This window comes from Typopeltis vanoorti, chromosome 7 (assembly GCF_054136105.1).
Source record: "Typopeltis vanoorti isolate ZY-2024b chromosome 7, IOZ_Tvanoo_1.0, whole genome shotgun sequence".
In the NCBI taxonomy this organism is placed as follows: Eukaryota; Metazoa; Arthropoda; class Arachnida; order Uropygi; family Thelyphonidae; genus Typopeltis; species Typopeltis vanoorti.
The window spans coordinates 8206108-8231619 of NC_143555.1; the positions used below are offsets into that span (position 1 = coordinate 8206108).

At 36.8% G+C, this 25512-nt stretch overlaps 1 protein-coding gene across 1 annotated transcript in view; it reads left to right on the forward strand.

The window, feature by feature from the left end:
- Window positions 1–25512, forward strand: part of LOC150104473 (homeobox protein cut-like) — a 436834-nt gene that overhangs the window by 399416 nt on the left and 11906 nt on the right. Inside the window, exon 13 of the mRNA XM_090395558.1 lies at window positions 9129–9309. Coding sequence (XP_090251684.1) covers window positions 9129–9309 — 181 coding nt within the window. The remainder of the gene's footprint in view (window positions 1–9128; window positions 9310–25512) is intronic.

Here is a 25512-nt window from a genome sequence, read left to right on the forward strand (position 1 = left end):
AAATTCAATAAAAAATTTTTAAGTATTGTTTTTCTTACTCAAAATGTCAAAAATATAGTTTAACTTTTTTTGGAGCAGAAAAGATAAATAATTACTATTATTAATATCTTGCGTGTGTAAATCAATCAAAATAAGACTTAATTTTTGCCAGATCATCAAAAAAATTAAAAGAATATATTTTTAGTGTGTCCCAGAATTTTAATAATCAGCTGTTAGATCTTGAATAAGGAATTTTCATTAAAAAATTATTTCATTCAAGATCTCTAAAAAGAATAAAATAACTAAGAGATACTTGTACTATAGTAGGAAAACAAATTGTAAGAGGGAGCATAAAGGAATAACTGTAATGTGAAATACAAAGGAAAGATGAATTTTGTTTATCTAAATAGAAATTCCGTTTTGCAAGTTGTAGCGATTAAATTGTATGCTATGAGAACTGTATATCAAGTGTAAACAAAGGTCCAAAGGTCGCGTGCTAGCCACCCAGTTTAGCGTAATGCCTGAGGCGAATTGAGTTCGCGTTCCCCAAAAAGAGTGCTCCTCAAGGAGCAGAGTTATGACGAAACAGCTTAAGGGCACAAGGGAAAGTGCCGTGTGAAGATTTCTGCAGCAGAAAAGAGGGCTCAACTGAGATAGAATAAATAAGAATTCGTGCACGTTTCAATCTCTCTCAAGTTTGTTCCTGTTCTTGTTTGGAACTGCGGTTGCTGACCAGTGGAAGAAAGCACTACAATGTTGGACGACGAGCTTTTCCCTGTGGATGCTTGATGGGTACTGGACGGACAGTACACGAGAAGTCGGTGTCCACTGTTTCAGGCCATCGGTAGAAGTCCTACCGGAATGAGGCAGTGGAAGAGTTTTTCCCAAAGACAGTAATGCTGACCAGAGTGACCCGCTAGAGATAGAGATGAATGCTAGCATTGCCAAAGTGCAGAGAAAGGGCTTATCGGATGAACAACATGACCTCCACGTGGACGCAACCTGTTGAAAGCGTAGAAACAGTAATCAAACACAGTAATGGTAACGTACAGAACTTTCTTACTTATTTTCCAATTGTATTAGAAGAAAAGGTGAATCAGTTTCTAGTGGAAAGGAAATTATGGACAGATACTTAGGAACTTTGAATGACTAATATGTTTAGCAATTTATAATAAATTTAGTTTAATCCTTTATCCAAGTGAGAGCAAACAAAGTTTGCACCTGAAAGTATCTTCAGGACTGTGGTAAGGTGGTACAACACCAGAACACTCCTTGCAAAGGTGGAGCAAGCTACGAACACTCCTATCTCAGTATCTCCCATCTCCCATTATGGGAGATGGGAGATACTGAGATAGGAGTCTCCCATACTCCCTCACTCTTTTCCAATATCAATCTTTCAATGTTGGTAAAATCTGAAATACTGACACTCAAGTTGTCTTGCCCTTCGTAGCATCCACATTTCACACACATTGCTGTTTTTTTCACCTTCCACAAGCATAGCATGCTACAAAATCTTATATATCATATTATCCAAATGTGATTTATCAAAGGTTCCAGGCTGAGCAACCATGAAATAAACAATGGATGGAGTACTGATGTAATAAAAATAATATAACTTGGTAAAGATTAAGAATATTAGCATGGCAAGGAAGTAAAATTTCAGCTGTTAGTAAGATTATCTCTCTGGCTTATCCTTTTGCTTTGATACTTCAAAGAATTTAAAAACTCATTATGTGCAAGTACTAATAATGCAGTGTGAACAGCTGCTAACTAACAAGCCAAAAAATTTCTCAGGGATTTCTTTTAATTTACATGGTCAATAGAAAGAAAGGATGATACTGATTATTGAAAATGCCAAACCACTGAAGAGGCAATAAAGGGATTCACAAAGTATTTTATCCTTTTGAATATGACATAATAGAGAAAATGAATACAACAGGAACTGTAGAGGCATGACTAATGGTGAGTGAGCAGGAGGCATATGGGAAATGGTAAACTTGATGATATATCACCACATTTTCAGGGAATTAACCACAACACTGATGTACTTGTTTAACATGAGTATTACGCTGAGCCAAGTTCCAAAGGAATGTAAAGTGGGCAAAACTGCTTCATAAAGGTGGTGATAAGACTAAAGCATGGAATTATATGCCAGCCTTTGTGTTTGTGGTTGGTGTTGTAGAACTGGGTTGGCAACAACAACATTCTCTTTGATGGATAGCATGAGTTTGCTAAAGGAAATTCTTGATTTTGTCACATGATGATAAATGAATTAGACAAGGGAGATGAATAAGTTGTATATTTATTTTTGAAAATAACTATTTAGATTATAATCTAGAAATTAATTAGGAACAAGAATAGATAGCAGGTTGGTGCACTGGAATTGGAGACTGACTATATGATAGGTATTGGCATCTTGTATATGTGGTAACAATATACCACATATACAAGATGCCATCTAGTATATTGTATATGTGGTATATCTTGATTTTCTCACAAGATGATAAATGAATTAGACAAGGGAGATGAATAAGTTGTATATTTATTTTAAAATAAATATTTAGATTATAATTTAGTTGTTCAGTTGTTTGCAGATAATGCAAAGTTCGGAAGAACTACAAGGAGCAGAGGAAATGTAACTTTGTGAGAGGAGTTATTCTGGGTGAATGGACAAGTGGGGAGTTTTACAGGTTTTTTTTTTAATGTTTAATGTGATTTCCATTCACAAAAGATTATAGACCTATTATACGTTAGTATCGTGAATAAATTAAGGATCTTTTTTTCTATTTTTTTTCAAGCTTTTTTCTAACTTTTTTTCAAGCCACTTCAAGCCTCTAATAAGTGGGACAATGGTCTTAAACTAGGCAATGAAATTCATTTTCCACCTAATGACAATCACCAACATCCATGGTGCAATTCAAACCCATGGTTGGAAAGCAGATATGCTAACTACTCAGCCAACCACCAGAGCAGTTCGATGTTGCAAAGTACAGAAGAACCTATACTTAGAAACTTTCAAGATATGAATAATTTGTACTTAAGAACACTGTATGGCCTAATAAACTGTGATCCCATTCATTTAATGAACACAGAACCCTGCACTTTGAGCATTTCATGATGCCTAAAGTTCATCGATACATTAATAAGTTTAGCAGATCTTATGAAAAAATAAATAAAGTCAACTTATGAATACATTTTGAGTAAAATATTATGTTCATAAGTAGGGATTCACCTGTATAAGGTTTCAAAATTCAGGAAATAAAGAAAAAATGCACTATAATGGATTGGAAGGAAGATCTTAGAGAGATGGAGATGCTAAACAAGAACCTAGCATTTTGCTATCAAAGGTTGGTCAATTGGTAGAGCCTCTGCTACTAATGGCTCACAAAAAGTTAAGCAAGTTTGAGCTCAGTTAGTAGTTGGAAGGAGTTCAATCGTGCGATGGTGTTGGCACACTCTCCCCTTGATGAGTCTTTGGACTCCCTGGAAGTGTCACATAATAATAATTTCTGGGCCACATTGCTAAAACTTGGGAATAGCACAGCAAATTATAGCAATGATGTGGAGGACAAAGAAGTGTAGTAAGGAAGTTATGGTTCCACTGTATAAAGTTTTGATCAGGCTACATATACATTATAGTACACAGCTTTGGTCACGTGGTTTTAAAAGGATGAAGGGATACCAAAAAGGGTCCAGAGATTATGAACTAAAGTTGTTTCTAGTCTCTGGAATGCTGAGTATGAAGACAGATTGAGGAAATGCAATTTGCACTCCTCAGGAGGACGAGGGACATGATGGTGAGATATAAGTTGGTAAGGGGTTATTACCAGATTAATGTGAAGTAAGTTATTCATAGAATGAGGAGAATTCAGGGAATACAAGGCTATCCCCTATATAATATTTAACCCAAGGTAGATTAACTGTGTGACAGTGGGACCACTCACAATGAGTCTTAATTCCATGGTAGTCTGATGATGATAATAATTTAAATTAAAGTTACCAAAACATTATATTATTGGTTCTATCCTTTATCCAAATGTAAGCAAACAAAGTTTGTGTGTGAAGAAACTTCACAACTGGGCTACCTTGTATAAAGAGGCTAACAACTTCACATCAATTGCCTCAGTATCCCATAATGCAATGCACATATCCTTAGACATGTATAATGCTATGCATTATGGGAGGGGGGGGGGCACTACCCAGATTGGTTTTGACCTTGACTGAGGTCCCATCAGTGGGATATGTGCATTGCATTATGGGATACTGAGGCAATTGATGTGAAGTCATTAGCCTCTATATAAAAATAGCCTAGTCGTGAAGTTACTAGACACAAACTTTGTTTACTTACACTTGGATAAAACCAAGAATATAATTTCTTGGCATCTTTAATTTATAGTATAACCCAGTGAAAAAACTTTCAACATCTCACATCCAGAGTATTTTAGTAATAAGGTGTGACACCTTCTGAATACTTGTGTATGGAAATATGACTTCTGCATTACTTCACTCTTGGTATCACTGGTCTGGCTCCCACTGATGAAAACTCAATAAAGATCAAAACCAGTCTGGGGAGTGGCCCTTCCCATTATGCATGTCCATAAGGATATGTGCATTGCATTATGGGATACTAAGGCAATTGATGTGAAGTCATTAGCCTCTATATAAAAGTAGCTCAGTTGTAAAGTTACTTCATGTGCAAACTTTGTTTGCTTACACTTGGATAAAGGAGAAAACCAAGAATATAATTGTGTGGCATCTTTAATTTATACTAAAACCAAGTGAAAAAACTTTCAACATCTCTAATCCAAAGATGATGATGATAATATGAATGATGGAGTGTCTTTGAATGATTCTGGAGTTAGATGATTGGCAAAGGTGGTGTTTAGAAGTCAGGTTAGACATGTAAAATCAGACAAACTGAATCATCAGCAGGAATGTAAGCAAGCGATAATGTGTCTAAACAACCCTGGAATTAATGGGTGTGAGAAAGCAATGCCGAAGATAGCTTATTGGATCTCAAATCCGAATGAACTGGTCATTACAAGATGTGGATTATAAGCCCGAGGGGTTACTACAGTTAGTGTACCACAAATGAAAGAAGCATCAGGAATAAGTATGAGGAAATTCTGGAGCATACTTTGGATAACGACCTAAAATTTTGTTGACACATTGCCAAAATTATAAGGACAGCACAATGGATAATGCAATGATTTGCATTTCTGTTGTTTCTACATGCCAGTCTCCATGTGAGGACCCTGGCATATACAAATAAGGAGATTACAATTTCATTTTATAATGCCTTGATCAAGCCACATATGAATTACAGTACACAGATTTAGGCACCAGATTTTCAAAAGGATTTAGAGATGATTGAATAAAGTGGTTCCCAGTCTCTACAGTGTTAGGTATGAAGATACAGGGTCATCAAAATTAAAGTATCCCTGTTTAAGGCCTTGTGGAGTGCCATCTAGTGATCCAAATGCTTCAAAACTTTACAGGAATATGTTGTGCATGATGCAGAAGTGATATCTTTTGCTGGCTACACGATATGTAGCCAGCAAAAGAAAGAATGATTATGGAAGAATTACATTGATTGGAGAAAATGGTATAAAGACAGCTGTTGCAGAAGGTGTGGTGAAGATACTTAATGAGCAGTTCATAAAGGTCTTTCAATCTTGTGAATGTGACTTCATGGAGAGATTGAGAGCAGTTCATGATGGGGAAGAGAGACTGACTATAAGTAAGCAAGAGATGTATGGTAGTTGAGCAAACGATGTAAATAAGGCTATAGGACTTGATAATATATCAACACGTATTCTGAAGGAATGTGCCAGGGAGTTGACGCCGGCCTTGACATTTTTTTTAATACGAATCTTGCACTCGGTCAAGTTCTTATTGTGCCACTTCATAAAGGAGGTGATAGAACTCAAGTATCAAACTATAGGCCTATCTCTGTGTCAGGTGATGTAGTTAAGTTGTTGGAGAAGCTTGTGAGAACTAGGATCCAGAATTGGGTTGACAACAATGGTGTTATCTTTGATGGACAGCATGAATTTGCTAAAGGGAGGTCATGTTTTAGTAATCTACTTACTTATTACAATAAGGTGACTGCTTCCATGGAGAAGAGAAGGATACACAGTAAGTATACTTAGATTTTGCAAGGCTTTCGATAGGTTACCGTATGATAAGTGGATAGTCAAACTGGAGTGGATGGGGTTGGATATTAGATTGGATTGGAGACTGGCTATCTGATGTCAACAAGTTGTGTATGGGGGAGTGACATCCAGGAAAAGGAAAATTACTAGTGGTGTGCCTCAGGGGTCTGTTTTAGGGCTATTGCTGTTTAACTTGTATATTAATGATATTAATGAAGATTTGGATGGAGATATTCAGTTGTTTACAGATGATGCAAAGTTGAGATGAACCATGAAGAGTAGAGAAGATGTTGTGGCCTTACAAGAAGACTTGAATAAATTGAGTGATTGGCACGGGAATGGGGATGCGAGTTCAATGTTGCAAAATGTAAGGTTTTAAAATTTGGAAAACAAAGATGGGATGCAGAATTTATGCTTGGTGAGGATATATTGTTGGATGTAGAGGAAATAAGAGATCTGGGGATGATGGTGGATAAGGATCTGAAATTTAGGGGCACATAGCCAAAATTGTGAAGACAACACAAAGGCTTCTGGGAATGATGCAGAGGACACTGACTAGTAGGGAGATTCTTGTTCCATTGTATAAGGCTTTGATTAAGGCCACACATGGATTATTGTGCAAATATTTCATCAGAAGGATGAAGAGATTGTGGAGAGCGTCCAGAGGCGACTGACTAAGGTAGTTTCTAACCTCTGGAATTGTCGAGTATGAGGAAAGATTGAGAAGATGCAACTTGCAGAGTCTGGTGGACAGGAGGAGGAGGGGAGATATGATAGAGACCTACAAGTTATTAAGGGGTTGTTATAGGATCAACGCTGGAGAGGTTCTACAGAAAATAGTGGGAGATCAGGGAAGACCCAGAGATCATTTCTGGAAGTTGTATAAGGAGGGTGTGAGTAGGGGAGTGAGAAGCAGGTTTTTTTCATGCAGAGTTGTGAATGATTGGAATGCCTTGCCTGAGAGTGTGGTGTCTGCAGAGAATTTGAGTGCGTTTAAAACAGTATGATGAGCTGTGTGTTTGATAAAAGGACCTCCTAGATGAGTCTTTGGTTCCATGAGGTCTTGGTTAATAATAATAATGATAATAACACGAAATACATGGAATTTGCATATCATGCAAAAAGACAGGTGCTAGGACAGTTTAAAAAGATGGACATGGGATTTTTTCCTTCCTTCTGGTTGTTATTACTGTGCTCAGCGATGGCACTAACCTTGCCCTAATGTGCTTTGCTCATGAAGCCTAAACAATTGCAATTCTACCCACATACAGTGTACTATAGGTTGATCAACCAACCTCTCATGTATCGGCTCAACATTAAAAAAAAATTCTGTTATTGCACATCGCAAATTTCGACAAGGTCCACTATCTCCATATTCTCTGTAATGAATGATTAGTTGTTTTGAAGAAGCTGGATCATGGAAGTTAGACCTCACAGAGGTCACAAACCAATTAGACAACAAGTGAATGAAGTTGCTACTGCTGTTGTCGAGTAGAGTTGAATGCTGAGTGGCTGTGGAGATGCTGAGAGGAGATGAGGCTCACTTTCACCTGAATGGAGCTGTGGTTACCCACAATTGTAGGGTATGGGTTATGCAAAATCCACATGCCATCTGCTCAGTTACTGCCAATTGTGCCACAGCTACAGCAGTATCACTGCATGGATTCATGTATTTTCATGCAGGATGGGGTCCCTGACATATATTGGTTGATACGTACAGGAGATTCTTCAAGACCATTTCACAAAAGGCAAAGTGATCAGCTATGCATTTCTAACTGCATGGGCATCTCATTTACCTGATCTGACCCTCTGGGGATTTCTAAGAGACAGGGTTTATCAGATTCTGATAACTTGTGATCGCTGAAAGACATCATAACTCAGCATGTGTGCAACATCAGTCTTAATCAGCAGCATTCTGCTGTTGAACACACTGTGCAAAGGATGCAGTTTGTGGCATACACATATGGGCAGCACATTGAACAGTGCAGTCCATAAATGCATAATGGAAAATGAATAAAAATATGCTATTTATGCTTGTGTCACTTTTCTCCTCCTTACATACACACACACAGAGAAAAATTACTACATCTACGTTCATACATCATACAGAGCACCTCACGGTGGTGAATTTTGGAACCCCCCCCAGATATCACTCCTGCACGACCCACAATGTATTCCTTCAAAGCTTTGCACATTTTGATCACTAGGTGGCACTCTACAAGGCCTTAAACAGAGATACTTTAATTTTGATCATTCTTTATTATACAGGGTTGCACATTCTGGTGGAGGGGAGAAAGGTTTGGAATATGATTGAGAGAGATGAGTTGGTAAGTGGTTATTACCAGAATAATACAATGAGGTTTTTCACAGAATGAGTAGGGCAGAGCAGGAAGAAGAGGTTATTCCTGGACGTTAAATAAGAAGGGTATGAGCATGGAATGAGAAATAGAATTTTGCATGGAGAGTAGTGGATGATTGGAATACACTGCCTAAGATCACGATGAGAAATGATGAATGAACTACTACATGGGAGGTTCCATTCCACTGACTGTGGAATGGAACCTCCCATGCTGTCTATAGAATCGATGTAGGTGTGATGATAATGAGTGGTTAGCGTATCTGCTCTCCAGCCAGAAGGCTGCAGGTTCGAATCCCACTGTGGGCATGGATGTTTGTGATTGTCTTTGGAAATACTAGTGGTGGTCAGCAGTAGATGCCATTGGTGGATTGAGTTGTGGAGACAGTTGTAGAGCAGGTGCCCTCCCTCGACGAGTCTTTGGACTCTATGGAGGTGTCAAATAATAATAATAATATTATAAAACACAGATAAATCAAAACGAAAGTAATTGTTCAATCTGTATGAAACCTTTCTCTCTCTCTCTCTCTTTTTTTTTTTCTTTTGCAAAAATATGTTAATAATCTGTATGCATATATACATCTAAAACTGTTTCAAACAACATATAAAACTATCATTTTATTAAATCCTTTTTTTAGCTCTTTGGTGAAGCTGTTCTTGGCCTATCACAAGGTTCCGTTAGTGAACTTCTCTCAAAACCCAAACCATGGCACATGTTGAGTATTAAAGGAAGAGAACCATTTATACGTATGCAAATGTGGCTTAGTGATCCTAGCAATGTGGAAAAATTACAAGCAATTAAAACTGAAAGGCGTGAAGGTATGAAATTATATGTTAATATTATTTTGTATTTTTGGCATGCTGAAAACAAGATAAATGCACCAAATTTATGCATTACAAATATCAAGAATAATTTGTATTCAATTTTAATAAACACTATATGAAGTTTAAAGAGACAGTATGAATCCAAACTTATTAAACAGTATGTCAACTAACACTATTATAAAATTCTTTACCCAATGCGATTCTTCAGTCTTGCAACTGAATTCCTCATGATTTAGCATAGGATTTCTACCAGTGTCAGTGTGATTTTAAAAATTCCAAGAAGTACTTAAGGAGAAAAGAAATCTTTGTAAAGTGATATATATTTTGACCTATGTCTGCTGGGAAGGCTTATATGGAAAGAAGGCAATTGACCCCCATAGTGTGGGAACAGACAGCCATGGTGAACACCTTAATAAGATGTAGGCTCTTCTTTTGCTTCAATGGCTGCAGCAATCCTACAGAGCATACTTTCCACAAGTGTAAATAGCAATCAATGGAAATTTCGGACCATTCTTCAAACAGGCATGTAATGAGGTCCTGTACAGTTGTGGGGAAGACATCCCTTTGCCTCACACAACACTCCATGTTCAATAGGGTTGAGATCGTGGCTCTGTGGAGGCTAGTCAAGTGTGGTGAAGTTCATGTCCACAAACCACATAGTTACAGCAGCAGCCTTATGACATGGTGCCATTGTCTTGCTGAAACATCACAAAGTATAAAGCATCGCACTGACCAGAATGTTCAGTGTTCATGATGCCACAAACCAAGGCCAAATCAGAAGATACAGGACCATACCATCACACCGCGACCTTCGAATTTTATAACTGGAGTTACGCACTCTACTATGACATGCCACATCCATCCATCTGCTCAGTAGAGGGTATATAGCATGATTCGTCGCTCTATAACACTCCTTTCCAGGCTTCCATTACCTGCTGTACATGCTCTTTGTACATAGAAGATGAAAATGCGTGGCTTGCATACTGCAGCCCTATCATGGAAATCCATGTTGTGAGCCTTGGTTCTGAATGTTTTTTTTTTTACAGATTCATGTTCAGTCAATGCTCGTAACTCTGCATTCAATGTATCGGCCATGAATGGCGGTTTTTATATATTACCCTTCGTAGTGCCCTACAGTCACATTTGGTGAGTGTGGTAGGTTATCCACTGCAGACAGCACCCTGTGCTTCCATCTCAGTATTTTATCACCGATTGTTGACCTGTGATGCCCCAATTTTGTCAACAAGTGCAGAACAGAAAGACCTGTAACATGCCATTGTGTCACAACACTTCTTTCAACCATTTCAACCAGGCACATTTGCACTGATTTTGGAGCATCATATTCTTCCATGCCGGATACAAGCACGTGACTCATTACATGGCATGATGCACCTTGCCTATGGGAGTGTCCATAGACTTCTTTCTGAGCTATATGTTGGCAATTCATAACTGTATTCTTTAAGGAAATTACAATATAGACTAATAAATTAACTAAAATTTAGTTAATACTTCCAATATTTTGGCAAAGTCGTATTGCCATCATCAGGGAACAAAATATAATAAGATATGCATACAGACACCACACCAAGTAATGAAAATGAAGCATGTCAACTGAGAGTAGTGCTAAATAGTGCCATGTAGTGGACTAAATTGAATTTCCTTGGCTGTTGGACTGAAGTATGAGAGCTTCCTAAATTTGGGGCAATTTCATGCAACAAATTTGTTGAGGTTAGAGTAGTTTCTTAAGGCAGAAGCAAATTCAAGAAAAAGTCTGTTGTATGGTTTTCTTCTCATGTATTTTATGGCAGGTGTCCTAAGCATGGTCAGAAAGTTCTGAAGATATGATCCTTATGTTCAGTAATTCTAATATTAGCTGTCTTGCTTTTTTGACCATAGTAAGATAGTTTACAATTACAAGGAACCAACCTGATAAATACCTAGTAGGTCTGTGGACTGTGGCATGTCTTTGATGGAAGAGATAAAGGATGGTGATTTTTTTCTATGGTTTGCAAGTTGTTGAAAGACTGTATTTTTTAAAGATATTTGTTAGTTTTTCAGATGTGCTTTGAATATATGAAATAGTGATAGCTTTGGTGTAGTCTCTGAATTCTAATAAACACCTAGAACAAAAATGATATTAAAGCACCTGATATAACCACAAGAAAGACATATCTTAGAACCCATTAACCCCCATGTTTTGTCAAATTATAATAATTTGTTCTTTTTCTTTTAGGATATATAAGAAGAGTTGCTTTAATATCATTTTTGTTCTAGGTGTTTATCAGAACTTTTCAGCCTCCCCAGCCCATAAGTGCACGAAAAAGATGAAGCAGTGAAGATCAATCTGCACCCCATTCAGTAAAGCAGGGGTTTTGGCTGTGGGCGATTTCGAGATTAGGAAGAGAGTTGCAGGCACCAATTTTTTTTTCTATGAAAATTTATACTTGCTTATCATATCAAATGATAACAATTAACAAAGTATGAAAATAGGATAAATACACATATAATGTTTATTATACAACTAAATTAAACCATTGCACAATAAGCAAAAACATTTCTGTTTACTCTGGATAAAGCAAGTCTTCTTCCCAATCGTTGTTGAATTTATAGGTTCATTGTATTTTTATTTGGATTACTCATTTTAGGGCAAAATTTTTAAACACGAGAAAACAGTGTACAGTGAAAGCATGCTGACACATCTCTTAAGCACATGGTTGCCAGTAGACTAAATACATAAAACATATACACAGGTAACACTCGCACTCAAAGACAGAGGAATTACAAAATGTTTGTATTATAACATAAATGTTAACATTTTTTATTAAAACTGGAAAATGAAGACATTTTCCAGTTTTAATAAAATTAAAACTGGAAAATATATCTTCTAGGAGAAGACATATTTTCCAGTTTTAATTTTATTTTTTCGTTATTTAATAATTCGCAGTGGGTGCATTTGCTTTTGCGGGCATAGGATTGTGAACTGCTGCAGTAGAGTATAGAGTATGAAGGAGATTCAACTTTTCTCTTAGTTGACAAATTTGTGCAAGAAATGTAATCTTTCTGTCAAAGATAAGTCTCAAGAACTTCTCTTGCTACTAGAATAATAGTTCAGGATCTGAGTAAGTAGTGCATTTTCATGAGAAGTATACACAGACACTTTTTTCTGTTGAAAACCAAAACCCATTACTAAGAGCCCATAGAGAAACAGGATCAATTGCTTACTGAGGTTGTCCTTCAATTACTCTCATATTACAAGTGTGAAATCATCAACATATAGAGCATTGTCTACAGTGGAAGGAAGCCTGTTCAGTGATTGAGTTAAGTTTGATAGCAAAAAAGTGTCACATTTAAGATAGAGACCTGTTCTATGATATGGCCGAGATATAGCATACTTCCCACTCTGGCATGGAAAGGTTGCCCGAACAGAAAGTTTTTAATAAAAACAGGGGGTGTCATACATGACACGTGGATTACAGGTTTTTTATAATTTTTAATTTCCGGGCTATCTCATAAGCTTTTTCCATGTCAAAGAAAACTGAAACCAGAACAATGTTCTTACTTCAGGCATCTTTTATACAAGTTTGTAAATGGACCAAATGGTCTAAAGTTGAACTATGTCTACAAAATCCACATTGTGTATTGGATAGAAAACTGTTGCTTTCTAAATACCAGAGAAAGCTGGCATTAACCATATTCTCTAATATCTTACAAAGTCAGCTTGTCAGTACAATAAGTCAAGAATTATGTGCTTATGTTGGATCCTTTCCGGGTTTGGGGATAGCAATGACAACTGATTATGCCAAGAATCCGGAAACTCTTCTTCTGCAAGTATTCTGTTGTATATTAAGAGAAGGAACTCTGCCATTGCTGGTCCCAAATCCACATGAGAAAGGAGGAGAGTTGTACTTGTGGCCAGCAACCAAATACATCAAAAATCTCCTGCTACAGAAACCTAAAGTATTAAAAGAAATCTGACTACTTCTGCTGAAGAATCACCAAGCTATCTTAGAGAAGCCAACAGGTGGAAGGCTCTTGGAAAGGATATTCACACCCGAATCTACAACCAAAATTGGATGCTAGAATATCAGGACAATGTATGCATCTAGGAAAGCACATCAAATAGCAAAAGAAATGAATAAATACAAAATACAGATATTAGGATTAAATGAAACCAGATGAAATGGAACGGTGAGATTAGACTAACATCAAAAAAATATATCATATACTCTGGAAACCCTGAAGGTGAAGAACATAGCATGTCTCACATAATGTGCTTTGGCCTGAGCATGCTTCAAAGCTATTAAGTTTGATGTGGTGCAGTATCTACGAAATATACCCTCATGCTCTGTGTTGATCTTTTTTGGCTGCCTAGCATTCTGGATTCCACAAAGGGTTTGGATAGAGTGAAAACTGAAATGATGTTTTTGGAATGGAGACTGTTCCTGCCTGCACAATGCAGTCTGTTACATACTTTACTGCTTCATCTATAACTGTTTTGAGTGATTGTATCAGTATTAAATTTTGCAAGATAGGAAAAAGTGTTCCAGACTGACTGGAACACTTTTTCAGAATATGATTCAAACATATTCAAAAAACTTTTTCAAATTATGGATGGCCATATTCCATATCCATATAGGAGAACATGGTTCCTGTGAAGACATTGTGCAAAGAACAGAGAAGTGATTGCTTCCATATATGTTCTCTTTGACATCCCACATGAGCAGTGGAAGAATAGAAGGGGATAAGATTGTAGGATTGATTGCAGAACATGTGCAAGTAGGCACATGTAAGAAAGTATTGAATGTCTGTTATTCAAAAGGGAGAGGTCAATACTGTCTAGGATTCATTTAATGATATGGCCTCAACTATTTGTGTTGGCACATCCCCACAGAACATTGTAACAAATAAAGTCAACCATGAAAAGTATGGGTTCAGGCAACTGCAAGATAAGGTTATCAAGATCGATTCCATTTAACTCAACACTCGGCAGTAAATGAATTGAAGATACTGTAATAAGAAATCCCACAGACAGGTGAATTGCTGCTGCTTCCAGAGCAATATTAAGCTGGACAGGATGTAAAGGAGTATGACTGCCTTCTAGGATAGCTATTCCTCCATGAGCAAGACCACATCCAGTTCTGTCCTTGGGTACAACAGTGAAATTCCTTAAGGTAAGGTCTTCATTGGATCTTAAGTATGTTTCCTTTAGAAAGAAACAGAAAGGTTTGTGTTTCTGCAGTAAAATCTTGATATCATCAATATTCTGACGAAAGCCATGGCAGTTCCATTGTAAACATTTTGCTATTGTTTTGGCTTGTCTAGTTTTCTGGAGGTTGAGGGCTTACCTTTGTCAGGTTTATATTTATCAAGTTTTTGGGACGTAAGAACGATCAGTATCCATCTCTTCATCTGATAAAATATTCAAAACATCTCATGTGCCAGGATCAGTTGGGAAGTTTAATTTACTTTCAGAGGATACCAAGGTATCTATTTTTTTCTGTTCAGGTGTCTGGTGGTTTATCTTTAAGTGATATCTTTGCTGTAATTGTTTTTGACAAGTGAGTTCTCACATCAAATGGAACCATTTTTGAAGTTGTCTCTGGAGTAAGTATTGCAATTCATGCACTCAACAGAGAAACACTTACTATCATCAAGTTCAGATATGATGAAATTATCAGATGGTGGAATAGATACACATGCTTCAGATGCTGTTGACATTTTCTTAGCTGCCACCTTGTCAGCATAAGAGGATCTCAGAACAGGTGTAGTAGTGGTTAACTTTCTATTTTGCATCCTGATATATTTTGTTCTATTTACATTTTTTTTTTTTCGTCATTCCACTTCTGACATACACGAGAGTAGGCTGGAATGATCTCCTGACACATTTTGCTTTCTTAGCATTTTGCTTTATTACTCCATCACACACAGATGGTAGAGCCACACCCATATTTATGACATTTAAAGCATCTTAGTGGATTAGGGATGCATACTATAACAGTACAGTTGAAATACCCTGCTTTTACAGATGTTGGAGACAGGTGCATCAAAAAGTAAGGATGATGTTCCTGTTTGGAACCAGGTGATCATCCCTACATATCAGGAACTTCACACCTGTCATCCTTATCTTTAAGCTCTGAACATATCTTCTCATCAGGAACATCAAGGAGATCCTATTCTGTGATATCCCTCTTTTAAATAATTGAGTGTTTTATGGGGTGTTACTGCAATTGGTATATCATCCATACATTGATGTTGCTCTCAGCAGTTTCTCAGAATGTTACTGACACGTTTCCATGAGGATATCACCAGAATGTAATTTCTTAATAGTTTTGGGAGATCCAACCAGTCCTTCTAAATCCTTTTGAATAAAGAAAGGTGACATTTTCCCTATTGGCTTTTCACCTGTTGTGTGGATGATCAGATACACTGATGCATTTATAATAAACTAAAACTATATAATTCTAGCTCTCCCTCCCACATATATATATATATATATATATATATGGACTACCAAAAATTCATAAACAGAATGTGCCATCGTGCCCAGTTGTAGATGCCGTTGATTAACCCACATACAAATTAGCCAAACATACAGCAAAGTACTTTCCCAATATACTAGCAATACCCCCTCACACAAACTCGGGCCACTTTAAAGTAAGTGTAAAAAAACCTCAGACTAACACAGTGACATTATGGTTGCTTTCAATGTCTCCACTCTGTTCACCAATATCCCTTTTAGACACACACTTTAAAATTTATTCAAACTCCATTTCCTCATGATATTTTAGCCTTGTTCACTATGAGTTCTGGCTATTTCATTTTGGCAAGGAACATTCTACGAACAAATTGAAGGAACAGCCATAGGCTCCCCCCCCCGCCGAATTAATTCATGGAAACATTTGAAAAGAAAGCTCTAACCTGTTCAAATTAAACATATTTGGTCGTTTGAAAGTTAAGCATAAAAAGCTTATTGTTTAATACTGACCGTATATAAATATTTTAACATTCTTTGCCTACCAGTTTTGCTAGCAAACTGTCTAGCTTTTTCAAGGCATTGACAGAAAAGTATAAAAAATACTAGTAAATGCAAATTGAAAAGAACATAAAAACGTTGTAAACACTCTAGTAGCTAAGGTTGCACGTTCACGTGACAGAGACTGAGTGGATTTATGTTCTTAATCATCATTATCACGCATGCGTGTTTGTTGTAAACGCATAATGTGATTACTAGCTAGCTGTAGTTCAGATGGATTTAGAGAGAGGATGAGGTTTTTCCATTAACTGCTAAGAATAGTACCCTGGTTTCTTTGTCACTCGTCTCTGGATTCTCTCCGCCACTTCATCCCCAAATCAAAGCACGCAGTAATCCAGATGTGATCTTATTGTTCTCCTTACATAGGAGAACAACAACTTTTCTATCTCTGCTTGTCAGTGTGTTCTTCAATAACCACATAATAATCTGATGTGCTGTTTTGGCTACCTTCACAATGTACCCCTAAACTTCAATCCCCTGGCTACAATGACTTGCAATTCAGTTCCATCAATATTGTACACAACTTGTGATCTCTTCATCCCAAAGTGCATCAGCTTACACTTGGCCACATTAAACTGGCAGCCATTTACCTTTGCCCATACCGTTAGTCTATTTAAGTCTTCCTGCAGGATCTCTGCATCACTTTCATTTACCATTGGTCTTCCCAGTTTAGATTCCTTATCACACAACTGAATATTTCCTGTTGATTCATTTCCTATATCTTTCTTTATATACAAATTAAACAGAAGACCAATGACTGAGCCCTATGGTACACCACTGGTCACTTGCCTTCTCCTGGACACAAGTTCTCCATAAACCAAGCTTTGATATATGTTCATCACATTACAAAGTAGCAGTATCACTGAGTAGCCATTTCCCTTATCCAATTCCAATGTCTCTTTATTATAAAAAATTAGCAAATTACCAAGACAAGACCTACACTTCACAAAAACCATGTTGTCCCTTATAGAGTATCATAATCCTATCCATACAATCATGAATTCTGTCTTTCACCAATTTTTCCAATACCTAAACCATTACTTCTGAGATGATGATTGGTCTATAATTTGCTACTTCTCTCTTGGAGCCTCCTTTATGCATTGGGACTATTTCCCTCCTTTCTGCTCCACTGGTACTGTCCCAGTATCAAGGTTTAAATTAAACAGCTTGGTCAGATGAACCGTGCAAGGGAAATGTGATATTTCCCTTGCACATTCTTGTAATATACAGGCCAATATTCCATCAAATCCCACAGCTGCGTTGAGGTTCTGCAATATTTTAAGCACCTCCATTTCTTGAACGTCTATTTTCCCATCAGTCAATGTCACATTTGGCATTGCAATTTCACCACCTAGACTGTCCACCTCTGCAAAATATTAACTCAGTAATTCATATTTGGTTTGTGTCTGTTATCTCTTCACCATCAGCACTTTTTTAAAGTTTAACAGAGAAAAAGAAAAAAAAAACTTTAACAGAGAAAAACTAATAATGAATATTCGTGTGAATACAGCATCAACCTACATGTGACAAGAATGTGAACGAGAATTAGCAGTTTCTCTAACCAAGCTGTTTAAGTCTCAGCTCTCATAAGATCCCAAAGGAGTGGACAGAGAATAGAATATTTCTATTACATAAAGGAGACTCGAAGATAACAGCAGCAAATTACAGATTAATATTAGTATCTCAGGAGTGGGTTAAGGTACTGGAAGTTGGTTAAAGACTGAATTTAGGAATGGGTAGAGACAAATATCTATATGGGATAAAGGATAGGTCCTAAGTTAGTATTCCAAGCCTCTCTTCTGACATATTCTGGCTATCATGTTATTCATTATTAATGCTCTTGTACTCAGCTATATTGTCTCCACAATAGAAAAAAAAACACAGGCAAAAAGGCTAACTGGCATAGTAAAGAAGACAAAATCAGGCACACAAAACAGAAATTTCAATGGTTAATTTCAATGATAAATCATTTGATTTATCCTTTGATTCTTATTCTGCTCCCTTGAAGCACCCTGTGATAATTTTCAGTGTATACTACTAACTTACTTTCTTATGCAATGTTTATTGCATAAGAATGCTCCCTCCCAAATTTGTCATAATTATTGGCTCTGCTGTAGTTTTTCATATATCCTTCTTAACTGAAAATTCCATATGCTTAGCTTGACCTCTTAGTCAAGACCATCCACATGATAACTGACCCTTGATGGGAAAGTGGCTTCTTTAGTTATGGACAGATCCTCTTCATAATAATAACTTTTTCTGGGCTTGGTGCTGGTTGTTATTCATTGCTGACAGTGCTTAATAGTAAAACAACACCAGAGGAAAATAATTCATCTGTTGAACTTACTGACGATTTGCTGAATTCTCAACCAGCATCTTCACCACAGTACAAAATCATGAATGTGGTGGACACATAGCACTTAATTAGATGCTGTACAAAGATTCATTAGATGTCATAGAAAGAATGCAAATTGTAATGGAAAAGGAACTAATTAAACCGTAATATGGCACTCTCTAGTGACTGGATAAAAAAAAAAAAATTAATTCAGAAAAGTCAGGCTAAACATGGTCTTAGAAAGACAATATCCGAGATCTTGGCAAATTAATGTGGCTGTATCCGTTGAGGTTTGGGAAGTGCTTCATAGCTAATGCAGATTGTAAAAATAGTCTCTCAGACCTATAGTGACTTCAGTGTAGCAGAGTTGTCTTTTCTTCCATTTAATCCTATGCGAAAGAATGTCCAGAGAATGGTCCTAAGTCCTGACGTCATATACATGATTGTGGACGTGGTTTTTATGTTCTTAAAGGTGAATGTTAACAGATGTACCAGTTCATCTAAAGCAGGTTAAGTTGCAGGTACAAGGAACTTCATACAACAGTCCAGGATGAGCAAGAGGTTGAAGCTAATCCTTAGGAAAATAGATGAAGGTTGCTAGTTGGATGTGTGGTTTGAAAGTGGTCTGGATATTTTATTTGTGAGAGCTTTAGCTGTCTTTTCTGATATACCTTAAAAGTGCACTTTAAACAGCCAACATCCAAAAATACACTTTGCTACACATGAAGAAACTAACAACTGTCTCCCCTTCCTAGACACACTAGTTATATGACCATCAAAAGGATAATGACCCTATTTTGGTTTGTTATCTTTTTCTCTTTATAGGAATCCTCTCTGCCCCAACATGGGAAGGTACTTAAATAAGCAATCACACAATCACATCCAGCAGATTGACATCCTCAAAACATTTGCACACAGGATCAAGGTTATCTGTTCAAATGACACAGCCCTTGCTACCTGCACAATGCTTTTTTTTAGCCAATGGCTATCATCACTATAAAACAGATAAAATGTTGAATATCTCCTATCCCTCCTGCAACCAACACACAAGATCACAACAAAACGTATACTGATGATAGCCATTGGCTAAAAAAGTGTTGTTGTGCAGGTAGCAAAGACTGTGTCATTTGAACAAATAACATTGGTCCTGTGTGCAAATGTTTTGAGGATGTCAATCTGTTGGATGGTGATTGCTTATATAAGTACCTTCCCATGTTGGGACAGGGAGGATTCCTATAAAGAGAAAAGGATGACAAACCAAACTAGGCTCATTATCCTTTTGATAGTCATATCACTAGTGTGTTTAGGAACGGGAGACAGTTGTCAGTTTCTTTAAAAGTGTATTTTCGGATGGTGGCTCTTTAAAATGCACTAAAAATGCATCTAATGTGTCTGGGCAATATGGCTAAACCATTGTTTTATGTTTAGGTGTGTTGAGTGACTGAATTTCTAGAAATTCCATATAGCAACTGGCTAGGAAGAAAAGGAGGATGCATTCCCATCTAGTTGTATTTATACCTTTCCATGAAAAGTAACAGCTGAACAAATGGTGAATCTGGATAACTCAAATATGTCTTGATAAAGTCGAGGAAAGACAAGGTCTCTGTCAATGGCATACTGTTTGACAAAGAAGTAATATTAAAGTTAAGCATGATGCCTGAGTCTTCAGGTTATTTCATTAAGCTTTTAAACTGAATAGAATTTTTGATAAAGGAGGAAGAGTTTGGTTGCGAAATGTGGAAAGGATGATTTTGCTAGGTGTTTGGCAAGTTTGTAAGTGGGGATGTCTGTGCTATCAGCTATTGAATGAAATGGGGGGGGGGGGGAGTATTGAGTTTGTAAATGTTTGGGACTCTGTATATCTAAGGATGTTTGACACAGTAAGGTTTAAATTGTTTAGTAATTTCTTTAGGCCAATATGTAACTTTTTCAACAATTTATACATTGTTTGGAATTCTGATCTAGAATCTAGAGGAATCTTTAAGAAGATCAGTAGAGTGAAGTAAGCTGAAGGAGATTAATCTTCTTTACTAATATTCCTCCTAGAGTCAAAGACTTATTGAGAGAGAGAGAGAGAGATAACAATTACATATAATCAGGACTCCAGAAATACAACTTAAGTCTACTATCAGAAAAAAAAGTTTACTTGCCCAAGATCTACTAAATAAATATTTTAAAATAGGTATACCGTGAGTAGACATATAGAGACAAAATTAATAACGGAAAACTCGCGTACAAAGATTATTTAATACTATTAAATAATCTTTGTATGTGAGTTTTCCGTTATTAATTTTGTATCTAAATAAATATTGTTATAGGCGATTTAAAAAAAAACCTAAATGTTATGTTCACAAAACAAAGTAACATATTCTTTAATTCTCAGTATGCATTATATGCAGAAAAAGGCATTCCTGTGATGTGTCTTTAAAATGCACATCAGAAGACATCTCATCACAATCAATTTGTGTTGTATTTCATTCACTGTTTGTAGTGAAGGGTGAATTTATATAAATTATCCATGAACAATAATCTAACAGGGAAGAAAAATAATAACATTCACGAAAACAAGAAAGTAGTTCATTATTTATTTTTAATGGTATTAACACCAAACAATTTTATCAAAAGATGTTTTATTAACTGCTTATATTCCACTGAATTGCAAATCAGCATCATCAGAGCACAACAGCTAGTATGCGAAACAAAACTATTGTGATAGACAAAAGATCCAAAGTCCTATTTTTGGTGCCCTCTAATGTAAAAAAAATAAACATTACGGTTATGTGGAAGTTGCTCTAACAATAAGTCGATCAAATTTTTGGCAAATTAATGCAACCATATTTGTTTCGGTTAGGAGAATTCTTCAAAGCCATAACCGACTCAAATAATTCTTGTAGAAAGGCTTATATGTTGGTAACACATGACTATTAAATTATTTAAGGAATTTACAATGTATACTGGAATATTAATTTAAAAGAAACTTTAATAAACACTTCCTATATTTCGGCAATGTCACATTGCCATCTTTAACATCATATAACTTATGACATGTGCATGCAGGCATTACAAAAAGCAAATGAGGGAGAAGAGAGAAACTGTTGTTCCTAGAGTCCTAATGATGCCCCCCCCCCCCCCAGCAGGCTATTATTGGATTGTCTTGGCTGTTGGGCTGATGTTCTCGCGATGCAAGCTTCCCAAATTTGAGGCAGTCTCATGCACCCAAATTTGTTGAGGTTTGGAAAGTTTTTTAGAACTGGGTCTGATTCTATGAACAATCTTTCATATTTAAACTTACTGCGGTGTATTAATGTGGCTTTCTTCCAACGTATTCTGTGGCAGGTATTCAGAGTGTGGTCTGCAAGCCCAGAGTGGCTGTACTGGTGAAACCGGATGTAGTCTTTATGTTCCAAAATCCTGACAGTTGCTGTTCTGCCTGTTTGGCCAAATTAGGACAGTTTACAGCTGCAAGGGACCTGGTATACCCCAGGTAGGTCTAGGGGAAGTGGTTGGTCTTTGTTGGAGCGGATAAGGGATGCCAATTTTTTATATGGGTTGTAAAAAGAAGTCTTTTTTTTTTTTTTTTTTTGGTTATTTTTTCCGAGGTGCCCCGGATAATAAAAAAATATGACCTAACTTCTTGTTACAAACCATATAAAAAATTGGCATCCCTTATCTGCTCCACCAAAGACCAACCACTTCCCCTAGGCAGTCTCATGCACCCAAATAATAACAAACAAACCTGGTATACCTACCTGGGGTATACCAGGTCTCCCTTGCAGCTGTAAACTGTCCTACTTTGGCCAAACAGGCAGGACTGCAAATGTCAGGATTTCGGAACATAAAGACTACATCAGGTTTCACCAGTACAGCCACTCTGGGCTTGCAGACTGTAGAAAGCCACATTAATACACCACAGCAAGTTTAAATATGAAAGATTGTTCATAGAATCAGCCTCAGCTCTAAAAAACTTTCCAAACCACCACAAATTTGAGTGAATGAGACTGCCCCAAATTTGGGAAGCTTGCATCACGAGAACATCAGCCAAGACAACCCAATATAACCTGCTAGAGGGCACCAATAGGACTCTAGGAACAACAGTAGTTTCTCTCTTCTGCCTCATTTGCTTTTTGTAGTGCCTGCATGCACGTGTCATAGTTATATGTTCCGATTGAAGATGGCAATGTGACATTGCCGAAATATAGGAAGTATTTATTAAAGTTTCTTTTAATTAATATTCCAGTATACGTTGTAAATTCTTTAAATAATTTAATAGTCATGAATCTTTCAGATCTATAACAACTTCTAAATAGCACATTCGTTTTCTTCCATCTAATCCTGTGTGAAGGGGTATCTAACATGTGGTCTGCTAGCCATAGTAATAGTAGCGAATATATTTTTTATGTTCTTCCAGGCAGATGTTAACAGATCTTCCTGTTTGCCCATATTAGGCCAGGTCACAGTCACAGGGAACTTCATACACTCCAAGGTGTGCAGATCAGAGTTGCTAGTTTAACATTAGGTTTGAATGTGGTGCGAAGGCCATGTTTCATCAGTACTTTAGCTATCTTTTCTGATGTACCTCTGACATAAGGAATAGAAATGGTAGTGTTGTGTTCCTGTATATTAGGGGAGGGAGGAATAATTGGCTATGGAGTATTTTATCTATTTAGAGATTGTAGCTGTTGGCCAAGGAAGTATGGTGCAGATATTTGAATTCTGTGGACAGAGCTGTATCATTAGAACAAATGGCTCTGTGCGATTAGTTTTGCCCAAGATGGGTGTTGCTCTTGCTCACAGCAGATCAAAAACGCACGCGCATAAAAATCTCTGAATAGTGCTTGCAGCATTTTAACAAGAATAAAACTGATTTTGTGCATCGATTTATTACTATGGATGAGACTTGGATTCACCATTACAGACCATAATCCAAAGAGCAGTCAAAACAGTGGACAGAAGCCAGTTGTTCAGCACCAAAGAAGACAAAGTCGGTTCCATCATCAGGCAAGGTAATGGCATCGGTGTTTTGCGATGCTAAAGGCATTTTGTTTATTAATCATCTTGAAAACGGTAAAACAATAACCGGGGAATATTATTCCGATCTTTTAACCAGGCAAGACAAAAAAATTCATGAGAAAAGACCCAGTTTGTAGAAATAAAAAATCATCTTTCATCAGGACAATGCAACTACCCACAAAGGTGTTTTGTCAATGGGAAAATTAAGGGATCTGCACTATGAATTATTGGAACATTTACCGTATTCCCCAGATTTGACTAAGCCAGTAGTGTGGTTATGCTATGTATATGATGTGTTTTTGCCATTAGGCCCCATGCATAAGACACTTTGGATGCATTGGTCATCTTCCTAAACAGTAGAAAAAGAGCAAATAACTGTTTACCATTTCTTGACACATTAGTCACCCACCTTTCAGATGGTTCACTATCTTTTTCCATTTATAGAAAGCCAACACACATACACAGGAAGATACCTGCATAAACAATCACATCATCGTGATCCAGTTCAACAGTATGGCATTTTAAAAATACTTACAGCCAGAGCCATTTGTTCAAACGATTCATCTCTCTCTCCCTACAGAACTCAAATATCTGCAGCATACATTCTTGGCTAACAGCTACAAACCCTACAAAATAGATAAAATACTCCATAGCCCCATTATCCCTCCCTTCCCCTAATACACAGGACCACAACACTACCATTGCTATTCCCTATGTCAGAGGTACATTAGAAAAGATAGCCAAAGTACTGATGAAACATGGCCTTTACACCACATTCAGACCCCATATTAAACTAGCAATTCTGATCTGCTCACCTAAGGATAAACTTCACCCTCTAGCACACCCTGGAGTGAATTAAGCTCCCTGTGACTGTGACCCCGCCTACTATGGTGAACAGGAAGATCAGTTAACATCCGCCTAGAAGAACATAAAAATTATATTTGCTACGATTACTATGGCAGGTCTGGACTAGCAGACCACGCGTTGGATACCCCCTTCACACAGGATTAGATGGAACGAAACGAATGTGCTATTTAGAAGCCATTATAGATCTGAAAGATTATTTTTTTTGAATCAGCCATGGCTTTGAAGAATTCTCCTAACTTAAACAAATATGGTTGCATTAATTTGCCAAAAATTTGGGAGACTGTTATTGTAAGAGCAACTCCCATATAGCTATAATGTTTATTTTTTATTTTTTTTAACAACATTAGAGGGCACCAAAAATAGGACTTTAGGTCTTTTGTTCTTTACAATTGTATTGTTTCACTTATTCACTGTCGCGTTTACTAGCTGTGTTGTACTCCGATGATGCCGATTTGAAATTCGGTGAAATATAAGCAGTTAATAAAAGATCTTTTGATAAAACTGTTTGGTGTTGTTAATACCGTTAAAAAATAAATAATGAATAACTGTCAACACCTAAGCTTATCTGTTAGATTAAACAAGAAAGTAGGTAGCATTCAATGTGGAGCCAGACTCACTATTCAGCCTTTGACTTGTCTTTTCAAGATAAGTAAATTAAAAAGACTGCATTATGCACAATTTTTCATGCATTTAATTAGACGCTAATTCATGTTGTGAAAATTAGCTTAGGACAATACTATATTTACAACGGTGTACCTACCTAAGGGTAAGTTTGTTCAAAGAATAAGATATATAGATGTACTGCAGTATTTAATTTCCGTGTTTATAATTACCACTTTATTTTGTTGATGAAATTCTTTTACAAGAGTAGACTATCTGTTACATATGTCATACATACTGTATATACATATAAGTGTAATATTAACTAAATGAATGTATTTATTGGAAATGA